The 14442-nt window shown below is 33.7% G+C and overlaps 3 protein-coding genes and 1 long non-coding RNA gene across 7 annotated transcripts in view; 2 read left to right on the top strand and 2 right to left on the bottom strand.

Annotated features, from left to right (window-relative positions):
* Positions 1 to 1907: 1907 nt before the first annotated feature.
* Rpl14 (ribosomal protein L14) lies at positions 1908 to 3473 on the bottom strand. 2 transcript variants are annotated; one of them, XM_078183276.1, is made up of 5 exons: positions 3186 to 3206; positions 2952 to 3053; positions 2577 to 2771; positions 2320 to 2465; positions 1908 to 2220 (listed from the first exon to the last, which is right to left on the bottom strand). In XM_078183276.1, the coding sequence occupies exons 1-5, from the start codon at positions 3186 to 3188 to the stop codon at positions 2199 to 2201; spliced, it is 468 nt and encodes a 155-aa protein (XP_078039402.1). In that variant the 5' UTR covers positions 3189 to 3206; the 3' UTR covers positions 1908 to 2198. The 2 variants fall into 2 exon arrangements, with proteins under 2 accessions (XP_078039402.1, XP_078039400.1); XM_078183274.1 differs by lacking the exon at positions 3186 to 3206 and adding an exon at positions 3385 to 3473 and having other exon boundaries at positions 1909 to 2220.
* A 780-nt stretch (positions 3474 to 4253) lies between these two features.
* LOC144471190 (ribosome biogenesis protein BOP1 homolog) lies at positions 4254 to 7592 on the top strand. Its single transcript, XM_078183014.1, has 8 exons — positions 4254 to 4465; positions 4608 to 5504; positions 5575 to 6253; positions 6336 to 6545; positions 6641 to 6918; positions 6993 to 7092; positions 7171 to 7366; positions 7439 to 7592. The coding sequence occupies exons 1-8, from the start codon at positions 4361 to 4363 to the stop codon at positions 7590 to 7592; spliced, it is 2619 nt and encodes an 872-aa protein (XP_078039140.1). The 5' UTR covers positions 4254 to 4360.
* A 474-nt stretch (positions 7593 to 8066) lies between these two features.
* LOC144471191 (uncharacterized) lies at positions 8067 to 10718 on the bottom strand. 3 transcript variants are annotated; one of them, XM_078183015.1, is made up of 4 exons: positions 10552 to 10718; positions 9913 to 10239; positions 9463 to 9755; positions 8067 to 9363 (listed from the first exon to the last, which is right to left on the bottom strand). In XM_078183015.1, the coding sequence occupies exons 1-4, from the start codon at positions 10638 to 10640 to the stop codon at positions 8276 to 8278; spliced, it is 1797 nt and encodes a 598-aa protein (XP_078039141.1). In that variant the 5' UTR covers positions 10641 to 10718; the 3' UTR covers positions 8067 to 8275. The 3 variants fall into 3 exon arrangements, with proteins under 3 accessions (XP_078039141.1, XP_078039143.1, XP_078039142.1); XM_078183016.1 differs by having other exon boundaries at positions 8316 to 8523; positions 8615 to 9755; XM_078183017.1 differs by having other exon boundaries at positions 8067 to 9755; positions 10552 to 10659.
* A 2704-nt stretch (positions 10719 to 13422) lies between these two features.
* LOC144471182 (uncharacterized) overlaps positions 13423 to 14442 on the top strand; it is a 48279-nt gene continuing 47259 nt past the window's right edge. The window contains exon 1 of the long non-coding RNA XR_013494223.1: positions 13423 to 13541. This is a non-coding gene — a long non-coding RNA (uncharacterized LOC144471182). The remainder of the gene's footprint in view (positions 13542 to 14442) is intronic.

Here is a 14442-nt window from a genome sequence, read left to right as displayed (position 1 = left end):
ACTATTCGTTATTTGTAAAAATATTTCATACGAAACTTTTTCTTTTTCCAGGGGTGCATAATCTAGTGCCTATTATTTCTTTTTTTAATGGAATTATATAACTTCTTACGCATTATTCTATGCAAATATCTTCCTACAAAAGTTTTTCGACTAAAGTTCGTTCGTACATTTAATACAGAATTTCGAGGTGCGTCGAACCGTGCACAAAAGATTATGACTCCATTAAAAAGAATAAAGATGACCTTCGTATCTTTCGAGCGTATATTGATAAACAAAATACTTGTACTGTTATCAGAATGTAGTGATAAAAATTGCACACTTTGTATATGTACAAATAAATATGTTTGTACAGTAATGATTCAGTTAGTGTCGCCAAGTAGGAATCGAAAGTTGTCACGAACTGAATCCGAAGACATGATTATCGATCGTCGCGGCTCGCCTTTGTATTTGGGGACATCTCATAAAAGAAAGAGATGGAACGAGACTCGAGGCGAACGAAACTACATTGTAACCTGAGAGGCAGCCGCTGCATGCCGACGTAGATTACTATGAATACATACATTGTAACGCTAGCATAAAAACGATTACTTAACTTTCTTATTTCCAATTTTTTATACATGAAAATTTGTTTAATATATTGGTCAGATTTTTCCAATTAAAATGATACCAAACACGACATATTTTACACCGTATTTATTCATTATACGAATCAAGTATTTTATTTTATTTACGAAAAAAAACATTAAAAAAACCGATTCGTAATTATAAAAGAAGTATTAAAGTCAAAAAGAAGTATTAAAGACAATGCTATATATGGTATTGTGTAATTCGAGCGACAGCAAGTGTAGCCTTCTCTACACGCCATCGGCCACACGGTGGCGACAGAAACTGAATCAAATCGGACACGCAATCGCGACAGGAACTGTAAGCATCGCGACGACTTCGACGCGGTAGGTTTTCAGATGGCTTCGATTTCGAGAAAAGTATAGATATTAATTTCGATTTTGAGATAGTAGATGTAAAGACTGACTCGATTTCGAGACGATAGGTGCAAATATTCCCTCGATTTCGAGACGGTAAGTATAGAAAATCGCTTCGAGGTCGCGACCGCAAGTGAATCAATCGGACACGCATTCGCGACAGGAACTGTAAGCATCGCGACGACTTCGATGCGGTAGGTTTTGAGATCGCTTCGATTTCGAGACATTTAGAATTCTACGCGTTTGACGGAAAGTGTGGCGGAACAATTTACTGTATTTTTTCCATCAATTCTGGAATTTGAAGGGGCCTTGGAGTAAGGATGGTTGAACAGTGAGAAGCTGTTTAGATACGAGCTCCTCGAAACTCAGCATCGATAACGAAAAAAATGGTTTGCAGATTCATAGAAAGATGGTTTAATTGCTAATTATTAATAAATTGGTAATTTGCTATGGGAAATCGTCCAGGTCAACCTCCTACGGTTTCGGTACCGTTGCGTACACGACCAGGATGACCCTTCGGATTATCCCGGTTTACGGCACGTCCTGCCTGTAGGCTTTTTCGAAATGCTATTATGAAATTCTCTTAGAAATCTTAACTTTGTGACACGTCACGGTTATTGAAGAAAACGGTAAAATTATGTCATGTTTAGTCTCATTTTAATCAGAAAATTATCAGCAATATGTTAAAAAGAAATTCAGTTTTAAAATTTTAAAATTAAAAAAGTTTTGTTATAGTATTATGAGTTGTCTTCCGGGAATTAGAGTCAAAGGAGCCGCGGCGCGTGCCGCAGCACACGTGTTCATCGACTCCGTCGAACTTCAGCATCGGCGTAGCGAAGAAATCGATAAATTACAGTGGCGTAGGAATAGCACCGCGACAGGAGTAGAACCGAAAAATTGCGACAGAAATCGAAACATTACTGTATATCTTAACCGTAAATACGATGCAAAAAGAACATTTTGTCAATGTGATTGGTAATCACATTAAATAAAAAGCAGTTAGTTTATACAGCCTGTAATTTCTATACGTAATTTATAGCTAGAAATAGCGCGATCATGTTACGTTATTCAAACGACACATAGGATTGTATATTTCAATACCGCTCTTGCCTATACATTTTTTATTTCTCCATGCTGATAACGAAATTATTAAACGCAAATTACGTATTAACGTATAAATATAAAATATTACTTATAGTTCATTTGTTTATTGTAAAATTAGATTTCGTGTTGCATCTTCCTAATGAATAAGTAAAATGTTAAAAATTAAAGGTATATATAAAAACGGAGATACTGTTATAAGATAATTTTGTATTTATTTCATAAGGTAAAAAATTACTTCTTTTCAACGTCCTTTTTTGCGCCAGCAGCCTTGGTTCCTTTTACCTTCTTTTTTAATCTGTAAAATATGTTTGTCCTCAACTTGTTTCGAATTTGTCTGACTTTTCTCAACTTAAAACGGTCAAAGTCACTAAGTTCCAAACGCTGAAATAAAAGATAGAAATGTTCTGTATAATTCTAAGAACCATTAAATAATTATGCTGCTAAATAGAATAACAAGGTAATTAAAAAAAATTCAAAACATATTATAGTTACCTTTTTCTTAGCTTCGACTTTTCTTGCCCACATAGTCTGTTTCCAAAGTTTATCAATATCTGCTGTTTCCCATGCTTTGCGCACAACACGGGTGGATCCAGTATATGGGAAACGAATACGGAATTTAGTTAAATGGAGTTGATTCAACCTCATTCCAGTGCGTGGTACATGCGATGAAGGTCCATCAACCAAAACCTGAAAATTGATTAATACTTTACTACAAAGTTTATTTTATTAGTTTGCATCACAATGAGCATAGTTAATATCAGTTGCAGTATTTGGCATCAAGAATCAGCCGGCAATTCCTATCAATGAAACTGGATCATCATTATTCTCTTAAATACATTAAGTAATAAAAAAAGTAAATATTCTTACCCGATTTTGGTCGATGACATCAACAATTGCCACTAGTTTGCCCTGATAGGGGCCATCGCTTACGTAGGCAACGCGGCCGGATTCAACAAACCTCTGGAATGGCTGTTTAAAAATAAAAAAATCTTTCTTTAATAAATTATTAATTAATAACAATCTTATAATTCATGTACTAAACTTTGTTTTAATAACAGAAGATATATACACATTCGTTTACAAAGCCATAAGTATTCCTACCATGTGGTGCAAAACCGTTGTAATAATTAGGTTATATGGAATAATATTTTAAACTCTACAAATGAGTGTAAGAAATTGGTGAAACAAATGAAAAGACATTTCATTTAAACAAAGATACTTCATAAAAACAATAACTTTTGTATCAATACTATGAGCTCAAAGTGTAATATGACGAAATTTAAAACAATACTTCACTCACCATGATTGACCGGAAGCAAAAGACCAATGCAGCTTATAACAGCATGAAATACTAAAGGTACCAACTGTTAAAAGAAATTTATCCCTATTATTATGCCTCTATTTTCAATGCAGGATAAGTTTCGTTTCTAACGAAATATTTTAAGTATATTCGTTGTTAAAGAAACATTTTTATCTCACAATTTAAAGAAAGTTTAATTTCATCTCTTCAGTTAAAAAAATTAACATGACTTCGTACAAAAATCCGTCTTTCACACAAACTTGCAACAAACAAAAATTAATTTAAATCAAATATTCATTAAAAATTGTTGCCCTGATTGGCCAATGAGTTAATCCTGAGATGGGATTCACTGTGAATTGGATATGTAGTAAAACCGGACGTATTGCTGTACAGCAGTGGTGGTCTAGAACACCGTTACTGTGCATTCCCTCAAATGTCATCTAACTATATCCGTGAAGTTACGGTGACCAATTGAAATCGTGAGAAAATCCTTTGTAGCGGTAGGCTCGACGCGCCATCTAGAACAACTAGGTTAAGATAAATGTAACTAGGTTAGAGTAAAATATAACTAGTCATTAGTATAGTTAGTTTTAAGCCCTTAGTTTAAGTTAGTTGTATTCTATCCTAAAACAAAAGCGCCGTCGACGTGGGTATTCAAAGAGAAAAAACATTCATTCACTCTTCATACATCCGCCCACGCATCAAGACGTAATAAAGCCTATTTCACACTCCGACCTCGTATCCAGTTATTTCCGCGTGTAAGCACTGAACCACGGTTGAGAATAAACCCACACCTTGTCAACTCGTCTGCCCTCTACCCATACTATGCTGAACTGATCATCTGTGACGCACAGAAGGAGTCACGTGATCTTTGAGGGAATGCACAGGGAAGTCACCGTTGCCATCTCAGAATCTTTCAGTGCACGTGAAGATCACCTAACCTTTCTTGTTATTTGTGTACATATGAAACTCAAAAATGAAAGAACAGAAAAAGCATTTGAAGAGAAAGTTTTTGAACTCGAACACCGAAAATAATAAACCAGAAAAAGAGTCTGTTAAGTACGAGTCTGAAGAAGAATTGGTAAAATTTCGTTTTTTTACAGTAAATTTCAATATTAGTTTATAAAAGGGTAACTTAAATAAATTTTATTACAATTAATTTATACCAACCCTTAACTATTATATCTCTTTTCGTGCTGTAATAACATAATAAAATTATTTAGGATTCAGGTACTGAAAACTTATTACAAGCAGAAGTAAATAATAACAATGAAAGTTCGGATGAAGAAATTAATGAAAATGAAGATATACCTGACTCTGATACTGAGAAAGATCCAATTGTCTTTGAGTCAGACGATGAAGAAGATGAATTAAGTTTTGAAACTGATTCAGATATTGGTTTAGATGAAGATTACTCTGAAACTGATTACGAAGATACATCTGATGAAGGAGAAGAAGATGTGGATAATACCGTGGAAAAGAAAAATGACAATTCTGCAGAGAAAAATAAAATTTCCAGCACAAATGTTAAATCAAAGGACAGTAAGTCTAAGTTAAAAAATCGTGAATCCATAGTAGAAAACACAGATAAGCATCTTATATCAAAGTGTAGTAAAACAGACAAGTCTTCTACAAACAAAATAAATGTATCAAAAAAGTCAATTTCTTCAAAAGTTTTTCAAGAAGATACAGTAAAACATGAAAAGATGACAGAAAATTTAATGAAACTTAGAGGAACAGATAATAAAGAATATGTACCTCATAGTACAAGTAGCAAAAACGTTAGCAGTACTGTATTAACAATAATTCCAAAACTAAATGAATATGAATATGATAGTTCAGATGAAGAAGATATTCGAAATACTGTTGGAAACATACCTATGAAGTGGTACGATGATTATGATCACATTGGTTATAATTGGGATGGTAAGAAAATTATAAAACCCCAAAAAGGTGATCAGTTAGACAATTTCTTGAAAAGAATGGACGATCCTGATTTTTGGAGAACCATAAAAGATCCGCAAACTGGACAAGATGTTATATTAAGTGAAGCAGATATAGATTTGATTACAAGAATTCAAAAACAAAAAATTCCTGATGTAACATTTGATGAATATGCTGTAAGTTTAGATTACAATAGTATAGTGAGAATTGATAGACTGTTTTTACTATGTACTTTTCTTGTTACAGCCCTGGGTAGAATGGTTTACTTCAGAAGTGATGAAGATGCCAGTTCGTAAATTTCCTGAACATAAACGTTCATTTTTACCATCTAAGCCCGAAGCCAAAAAGATATCAAAGTTAGTACATGCCTTAAAAATGGGTTGGATAAAATCAACGGCTGAGTTAGAGAAAGAAAGACAGCAGAAGAACAATGAACCAAAATTTTATATGTTATGGCAATCAGATGATCAAGCTGAAGAAATGCGTAGAATTCATAAACATATTCCGCCACCAAAGAGGCATTTACCTGGGCATGCAGAAAGTTATAATCCTCCACCAGAGTATCTATTTGACAAAAAGGAGCTAAAACAATGGAATAAATTACAGACAACACCATGGAAAAGGAAGCTACATTTTATTCCTCAAAAATATAATTCACTTCGTGAAGTTCCTGCTTACCCCAAATATATTAAAGAAAGATTCCAGAGGTGCCTCGATTTGTATTTATGTCCCAGAGCATTAAAGATGAGATTGACAATAGAACCTGAAGCATTGGTGCCACAGTTACCTAGTCCAAAAGATTTACAACCATTCCCTACAACAATGTCTATGGTATTTAAAGGACATACAGATATGGTTAGAAGTATCACTACAGAGCCATCAGGACAGTATATTGCTTCTGGTAGTGATGATATGAATTTAAAAGGTAAGGTTTCATTTATGTTATGGACTGTTAATATAATTCTTGTATGGAAAATTCCATAATGTGTAATATTGTTAATTTACAGTATGGGAAATAGCAACAGGCAGATGTGTCAAGACAGTGTTTTGTGGTGGAGTAATTAGATCTGTAGCCTGGTGTCCAAACCAATCATTGTCCCTTATAGCAGTAGCAGCAGATAAAAAAGTTCTTTTAATAAATTCTGGAGTAGGAGATCGCTTAATTAATAGCAAAACTGACCAGTTACTAGAAATAATACCTCAAAGTGATGTTATTGGTATAATTTTACATATATTTATAATATATAATTTTGAAATTAATAGTGATACAAAGATAAGATTTATATTAATATTGTGTTTTTTGTTTCATCAGTTAGTGATAGAGTTAAGACTGCTGTACAGTGGGAACAAGCTGAAGGAGAACATATGCTGAATGGTATTAGGATAGTTTTAAATCACTTTAAAATAGTTAAACAAGTAACGTGGCATGGTAAAGGTGACTATTTTGCCACTGTTATGCCAGATGGACAAAACAGATCTGTTTTAATAAATCAATTATCAAAACGAAGGTCTCAACTCCCTTTCACTAAGGCAAAAGGTCTAATACAATGTGTTTTATTCCATCCAATTAGGCCATATTTGTTTGTAGCAGTAAGTAAAACTAGATGTTATTATCATTAAAAATATAAAAGCTCAGGTTAATAAGCTTAATAAAACAATTACAGACTCAGCGTAATGTACGAATATACGATTTAGTAAAACAGGAAATGATTAAAAAATTGTTATCAAATTCACAATGGATATCGTCAATGACAATACATCCTGGTAAATAAGTTTGAAAGTATCTAAGTAATTAACTTTAATCTTCAATGGTGTTTTTAATTCTTATTTATATATTTTTAGGAGGTGATAATATTTTAGTAGGAACTTACGATCGCAAAATGCTTTGGTTTGACCTTGATTTGAGTACAAAACCTTATCAGACATTACGTTTACATGGTACAGGTGTAAGGGGTGTTTCATTTCACAAGCGATATCCCCTTTTTGCATCTGGTGCAGATGATAGGGGCCTTATTGTCTCTCATGGAATGGTGTACAAGTAAGATTATTTATTAATGATTAATTCACATCGTTATTGGCTATATGTAATTTATTTTAATATACATTGTAGTGATTTACTGCAAAATCCATTGATCGTACCACTAAAACGATTATGTGATCACGAGTCTTACAATGATTTTGGTATTTTGGATGTAATGTTTCATCCCATTCAGCCGTGGGTATTTTCAGCTGGTGCGGATTCAACAATAAGAATGTACACTTGAATTATACATTGTCACTATACTTTTAATTAACACATTCTGCTGTGTAAGTAAAATTATACAAATTTTAACAAAAAATTTTTATCAAAGAATAAAAGTTAGAAACTAATTCTTATGATCCACTTTATTTTTGTGCGAAAGTTTATAATACGTAATTAGACGTATAGGAACATTTTTATTGCAATAAAATGCTATACAATACGAAAGTTTGTAGAAGATTCTATAATAAGTACTCCATAATCAAAGAAAAATCTCTATCGTTATATGTACAATATTATTGGCAAGATTTATTATAACTAGGTAATCAAATACGGCAAATTTAAGACTAGTTCTTTACTGTATTAGAAAGAAAGTACATATATTGTTATTTAAATCTGTAATGTCATTACTAAACTTGATTCATGTACAAGGCAATGTTAAATATGTATTGCATGTAGTGACAATTATAAAATATATTTCTACTATAAATATCAATTAATATAAACAAAGTTTACGTCCAATTTGATAATAATATAAATTTTTAATTAATAACTATGGAATGATGGTTGTTGAATTCGTAGCTCTATAAATTAAAAATTCGCATTTCTTAGAATACTATTAATAAATTTATGAGTACAATTAGCTAACGTCATTAGCAACATACATGCATACATTACATATGTACTGCACGTACCGTCACAAGCATACTATGAGGGAGGTGGAGAATGACCTAAACATTGCCATTCGGGTTCTCCACATTCACAAATTCGACCGGCATGTCTAACTTGAAAAACAGTAACTACACCTCTGTTATCGTCAAATCTACAAGTAATATGTAAATCATGAATTAAGAAAGTATAAAATTGACTGCCCCATTTTTGTCTCAAATACACAGATCTAGGATCTTCGCGAAGTACATTTTCAATTGCCATCTTTTGGTCGTTGATTTTGGTTCCTAAAATTTCATTTAATTGAAGCAGAGCCCGTTCATTAAATTTCACGCATAAAGGTGTACGTGGTCTTGATATCCACTCTGGAATTCTTACTTCTGAAGAATAATTAGCTTCTGTTTCTCTAATTTCAATGTTACTTGATTCTGGAAAAACTGCTAAATTTGTATCTGTAGAATCCTGTAAATTATTGATTGATGTAGTTCTTGCAACTTCAACATTTGGTAAGCTTTGTGAAGGGACAAGCGTTTGCGATTCCAAACCCTCTTCTCCATCAGGAGCTTCCCGTATTCCCATTCTTATAGGTGAATTGTCGATTCTTGCATTCAATGACCGCCTATAAATTAAATCTAAGTCGGTGCCGCATACAGTACTTGGCCCATCTGCTCCATCTAGAAGTCTAGAGCGAGAAGCGTGTGCTTCTATATAGTTGGATCCTATACTTCTTGGTGTATATGTTGGTTCAACGTTAGTGCGATTACTTATTATATTAGTACTTTGTATTCTATTACTTATATCTACTATATTTTCCTGTTGCTGTTCTAAGTTTGACGAAAGTGCATTTTGTTCTGAAGATATGTTCAAATTGGTTCTTGCATCTATTGGAACATCAGACAAGGAGTGATATGTTCTGTGTATACCAGTTACATCAACATTATGTTGTAATGCAGTACTATTATGTAAATTAATATCGCTTAACTCAGAAAAATGTCTCATGCTATTATAACTCTCAAAATTTGAATTCCTTTGAAACTCTTCGGCTTGTAATCTTAAAGCAATTTCTTCATCTCTAGAAACATCTGCCTCTTGATTTGTTTCATTGGTATTCTTCCTATAGCAAGAGTCTGAAAGTAAACTTGTTTCATGTGCAAGATCAATGTTTGCATTGAAAGTTGGACTTCTACTTAAATTACTACTTTCTTCTATACAAGCAAACGTGTTACCCATGTTAGATTCCTGTGGTGCACTATTGAATTTCTCAAAAGAGAATGGACTATCATATTGTGGTATATAAGGTTTTATATCCAATACAGGTGACTGATCTACCATGTCTACACCTTCAAAGTAAATTGTATGATTTTCTATTCTTGTGATCTTCACTAAACTTAAACCAATAGGACATGGACGATGTGGCGATCTTGTGGAGAACACGCCAGTTTTTGTACCATTCAGTCTTGGTGGTGCAACCTTAGCACGAATATGAGTTGATTCATTTCTATGAAAATAGAATAAAACCCTGTAAATATAAATAGAGATGAATCAATTGCTAGTTATTAGATTAATTCTCCATTAGCAAGTATCTATAAACACTGGTATATCAACATTTTAGATCTTGATATGATAAATGGATCCAGCTATAAAAAAATTAAAAAGTGGCGTACACTATTACGTACCACATATGTGAAAAGTCTTGTAATCCTTCAAGAGCATGATCAGGATTAGTGTATATTGAATTATACAACAATAATTTTCCTGGTACTTTCCCACAAATTCCTGTCTGCCTGGGAGTACCACGTTTACTAGGAAACCATGTGGATATTATACCAATTGGTTTTAATTTTATAGCATCGTCATCTGCACTAGTGCTAGGTTTAACATCATCTAAGGATATAACTTTTGCTTCAGAAGATAATGGTGCTCCATTTCTATATGATTCTAATAGACGCTTTATAGTATCAACATCTTTTTCATGTATGTAACGAAGAGTTTTTATTTGCTGCCTATAATATTGCAAAAGATACAACATAATTTACTACTAATGGTATATTAATCTAATTCGAATATTATAATAAGGAGAACTCAATATTGATGTACATTAATTATTTGAATTCAGAAATAATAATTTTGTGTGTATATGTTGTTGCAGGTATATGCTGTTTTACTAAATTCTTCAAACATTATTTAAAGCCTTCACATACGTATACATTCAATAGCATACACACACCCAAGTTTGAATAGAACTTGTTGATATCTTTTTAAATAATTCATTGGATTTACAAAGACATAGCGTAATGAAAGAAATCAGACGATACCTTAAGTTATTTATTTCTTTTCTGGCTGTATTTAATTGACCAAGCAAATATTTAGCATTAAAATCCGAATTTTGACAAGCTAAATCCATTACTTCGAACTGCTCCCACAAGCAAAATCACCGGTAGGATCAGATAGAATGAAGTAGAATGTAGAATTCATCTGTATCACGGTCATGGATCAAGAAATTACTACAAGACAATCTCGGGTTTTCAGTGCCTGTAATTGAATATGGGAGAAACGAAATGTAGAGGCGATAGTGTCGCCTAAATTTCGCTCATTCAGTCATAGAGCTACGTCGTGTATTTAGGAATAGAGGGGCAGTGTATGAAGTCCTCATTTAGGTAGAAGGGGGTATATATGTATGTATATTTTCAGTAGTACTACAATAACGAGTCCTACTTCTGGACACTTCCACTTCACAGTTCGATCCGTTAGCGACGGTTAATATAGAAATTTTCTTTGCTTTAATTGGCTGATGATTTACTGCTAAGACAGTGCTGCCGTCACAGAAAAAAAAAGAAAACAGCGAGTAAGCAAGAAAGGTTGGGTGCCCGTGGAGCACAAAAGTGCTCCGTTTGTGTAGGACTTGTAAAAATGAATGATTACACAAAATTCGACTCTAATGAACTTTATTTTTTGGATTAACCCTCCGACTCATTGCTGAGTCACACCAAACTTCACTAGTTATATATAAATGGTTGCTCGAGCACCTCGGTAATATGGCTCCGCCAGTGACGGCCGCTCGAGCTCTTGGCTTTGACCAATATATTGTTAGGACATAGGAAAATAGGAAAAAATAACACAATAAATTGTTGAAACGAAACAATGTTTTTTATTATACATTTCATTTTTTACACATATTACATAAAATCGTTTCAATTTTTGTACAGTGATTGTTGCATACATGACGTTGACATTTTTCACATATTGTTGAATATCTGTTGTTGCTCCCTATGCAAAAACAACATCTTGCGCGCTTTTGTCCTGCAGCTTTTGGCAGTTTCAAAATTCTTCTTCCTGTCGCTTCAATGGCGCTTATAACATTTCTATGTAGAACCGTCTGATTTGATTCAAATTCTCTTGCTCGTCTATCAATATTTGCATCAGTCAATCTTTTTGCTATATCGTCTAAAAAGTATTTCCTCTTTTTTTGGAATGGCGTTCTATTTTGCCATGTCGGATGTTTGGTGCACCAGATAACAAATGCATTATACGCGGCGATGTCTAAGTAGTGCATGAATAGTGACAAGGGCCACCTACGAGTACAACGTCTACATGAATACTCTTTCACGAGTTTATCGAGCGCATCCACTCCACTTTTCGAAGAGTTGTAAAATTGTATTATTTTCGGTTTGAATTTTTCTTCTTCTTCGCATATACTATTGTCGTGGTGTATTGTAGATAATATGAGTACACATTTTCGCGGTTTTGGTATATAAGAAACAATAGTCAGTTTTTCGGTAAATAAAAATTCAGACGAATATTGTGACCGATGTTTCGTTTCGGTTAAGATTTTCGGAACATCGCGTTTATTTTTTCTCAAGGTTCCTACCAAAAACAGATTTCTTTCTAACAAATATTCCCCTAAACTTAAGTCTGTAAAAAAATTGTCTGTGGTTATAGAGCGTCCTGAATTTTCCCAGAAATCTACCATCTGTTTGACAACACATTGCCCCTGCTGCTTTTCTGGATTATTTTCACGTTTCCCTAGGTATACCTCCATGTTACAGCAGTAGAAGGTTTTAGAATCGCATAGCGTCCATATTTTGATCCCATACTTTCCAGGCTTACTTGGCATGTACACTTTGAATGAGCAACGGCCGCGAAACGTGACCAGTTGCTCATCCACACAACCAATGTCTGATGCGTTGTAACAATTTTTGCAATTTTTTATAAAAGTGTCCGTAACGTACCTAATTGGGGCCAATTTGTCGCCCGCCTTCCTTGCTTCACGTGTAGCGGTATCGTCGAAGCGAATGTACCTTAATATATCCGTAAATCTATCTCTAGACATTACAGCAGCATAAAATCTTCTTGAAAGTGCATCATCATCTTTCCACAAATGGTTTTTGCATTCTCGCGATTCTTTGAATCTCCCAATTAGCAATAATAATCCGAAAAATGCATCCATTTCTATGCGGTCTACTGGTTTCCATTTCTTGTTCGATGGCATGCTCTCTCTCGCTTTTTTATTTGTCCATAATATGATATCGTCGATTATTTCGTCATTGATAAATAAATGGAAGCACTCATCTCCTGTTTCTATATGTTCACTTCGTTCAGTAAGTGAACATTTGCGTGGAAGATTTTGCAATGTTATAGTGTCCATTGGTGCAATATGTTGCCAATTCCGACCGGATACCGCTACACTTTCTGCAGATTCTGGTGTATCTTCTTCATCCGAATCAGAATTTTGTTCTTCGGGTTCAGCATCGCTGTTAGATGCACTTCCACCATCAGATGATTGTTCACAATTGTGAAGATCCTCTTCTTCAATCTCATCAATAAGAAATTGATAATTTTTTTGAGAGGTAGACATTTTACCAAATAATAAATGAATATAACAATAACAAAGATAACAAAAATAATGGAAATAATGAATAATAAATTAGTAAATATATATAATAGAACTCTTGGCGCACGTCTTTCGCTCTCAGAGTGTTGTATACAACTAATCTGCCTCAAAATCAGCGACGTTTCCTATTATGGTGAGATTATTGTCGGGAATATAATACGGCATTATGGTGGGGCCAGTGTAAACACTATACGAGGCAGTCTACTATATTACGATAGTCTAAACATTGGCGGTCTCTTTGCTACTAACACAGCAACTTCGGTACTGTGTACATTACAACAAGTCACGAATGACTCCGGCATAGGAGGCGGAGGGTTAAAACATCGTTCAATAAAATAGGATCGTTGTGTCGGTACAACCTACAGTTCTCATGAACATTATTTTGGAAGTTTATTAAAAACCAAAGCCTTAAAGGTAAGCAATTACTGTAATTGTTGTTACTCTTGTATACCTTCAGACCATAGCTTGATTCCATTATTGTAAAACTAATTTAGGAACGACAAGGAACAATTAAAATACAATTGTTTACGATATTCTATGATAAGACAGTATAAATTTTCTTATCAGATCGTAATACAGTATTGTTTTACCATGGTACCTTGGCTGGGCTTCCTCATTGTAAAACATTTTTATCCTTACCATATTAATGTGCATTCAGCTCTGCGCAGTTGCTGTAGCATGCTTGCGGTCTTACTCTTTTACCATTTGAAATATGCGGCGCAATATTCGACTTATACATTTCGCCTTGTAGAATTTTCAAACACACAGTACAGCGTATTTGCAAACGACTTAAAACGGCGATCATTTCTACAGTTAATAAAATTTTCGGAAATCCATAAGCTACATTATAGATTTGCTCTTTGTGGTCTGCAATTCTGGATTCTAAACATTGCGACGGAAAAGTTTCTCGGCTTAGAAAGATCCCACATATGTAGAACGACAGACGTACGGATGCGCGAATAGAGTGAAATCGCAGGCATGGTAAAATATATAAGCTACATTGGTCGTCAAGGTGATTTGTTTCGCTTGTGGTTATGATAATGTCATGCTCTCTTGTTCACTCACTGTATTTTTAAAAGCTTCCAGCCTCTCGTAAAAGTTACTACGAGTTCCAAACAGTTTTTTGGATATTTCTCTAAAAATATAAGTGAGCAATTAAAATTAATTACTGCAGTCTTTCTAAATAAATAAAAGTTAAATATTATATGTGATAATTATTTAATTTCTCTGCATATTTTTAACATCATTAAAAACAATGATATCGTTAAAAATATTTTTTATTAGTTTACATAAATAATGTTTCCAAAGATATTGA

The sequence above is a fragment of the Augochlora pura genome, chromosome 6 (genome assembly GCF_028453695.1).
Source record: "Augochlora pura isolate Apur16 chromosome 6, APUR_v2.2.1, whole genome shotgun sequence".
NCBI classification, from domain to species: Eukaryota; Metazoa; Arthropoda; class Insecta; order Hymenoptera; family Halictidae; genus Augochlora; species Augochlora pura.
This window is presented reverse-complemented; position numbering and strand designations above follow the sequence as displayed.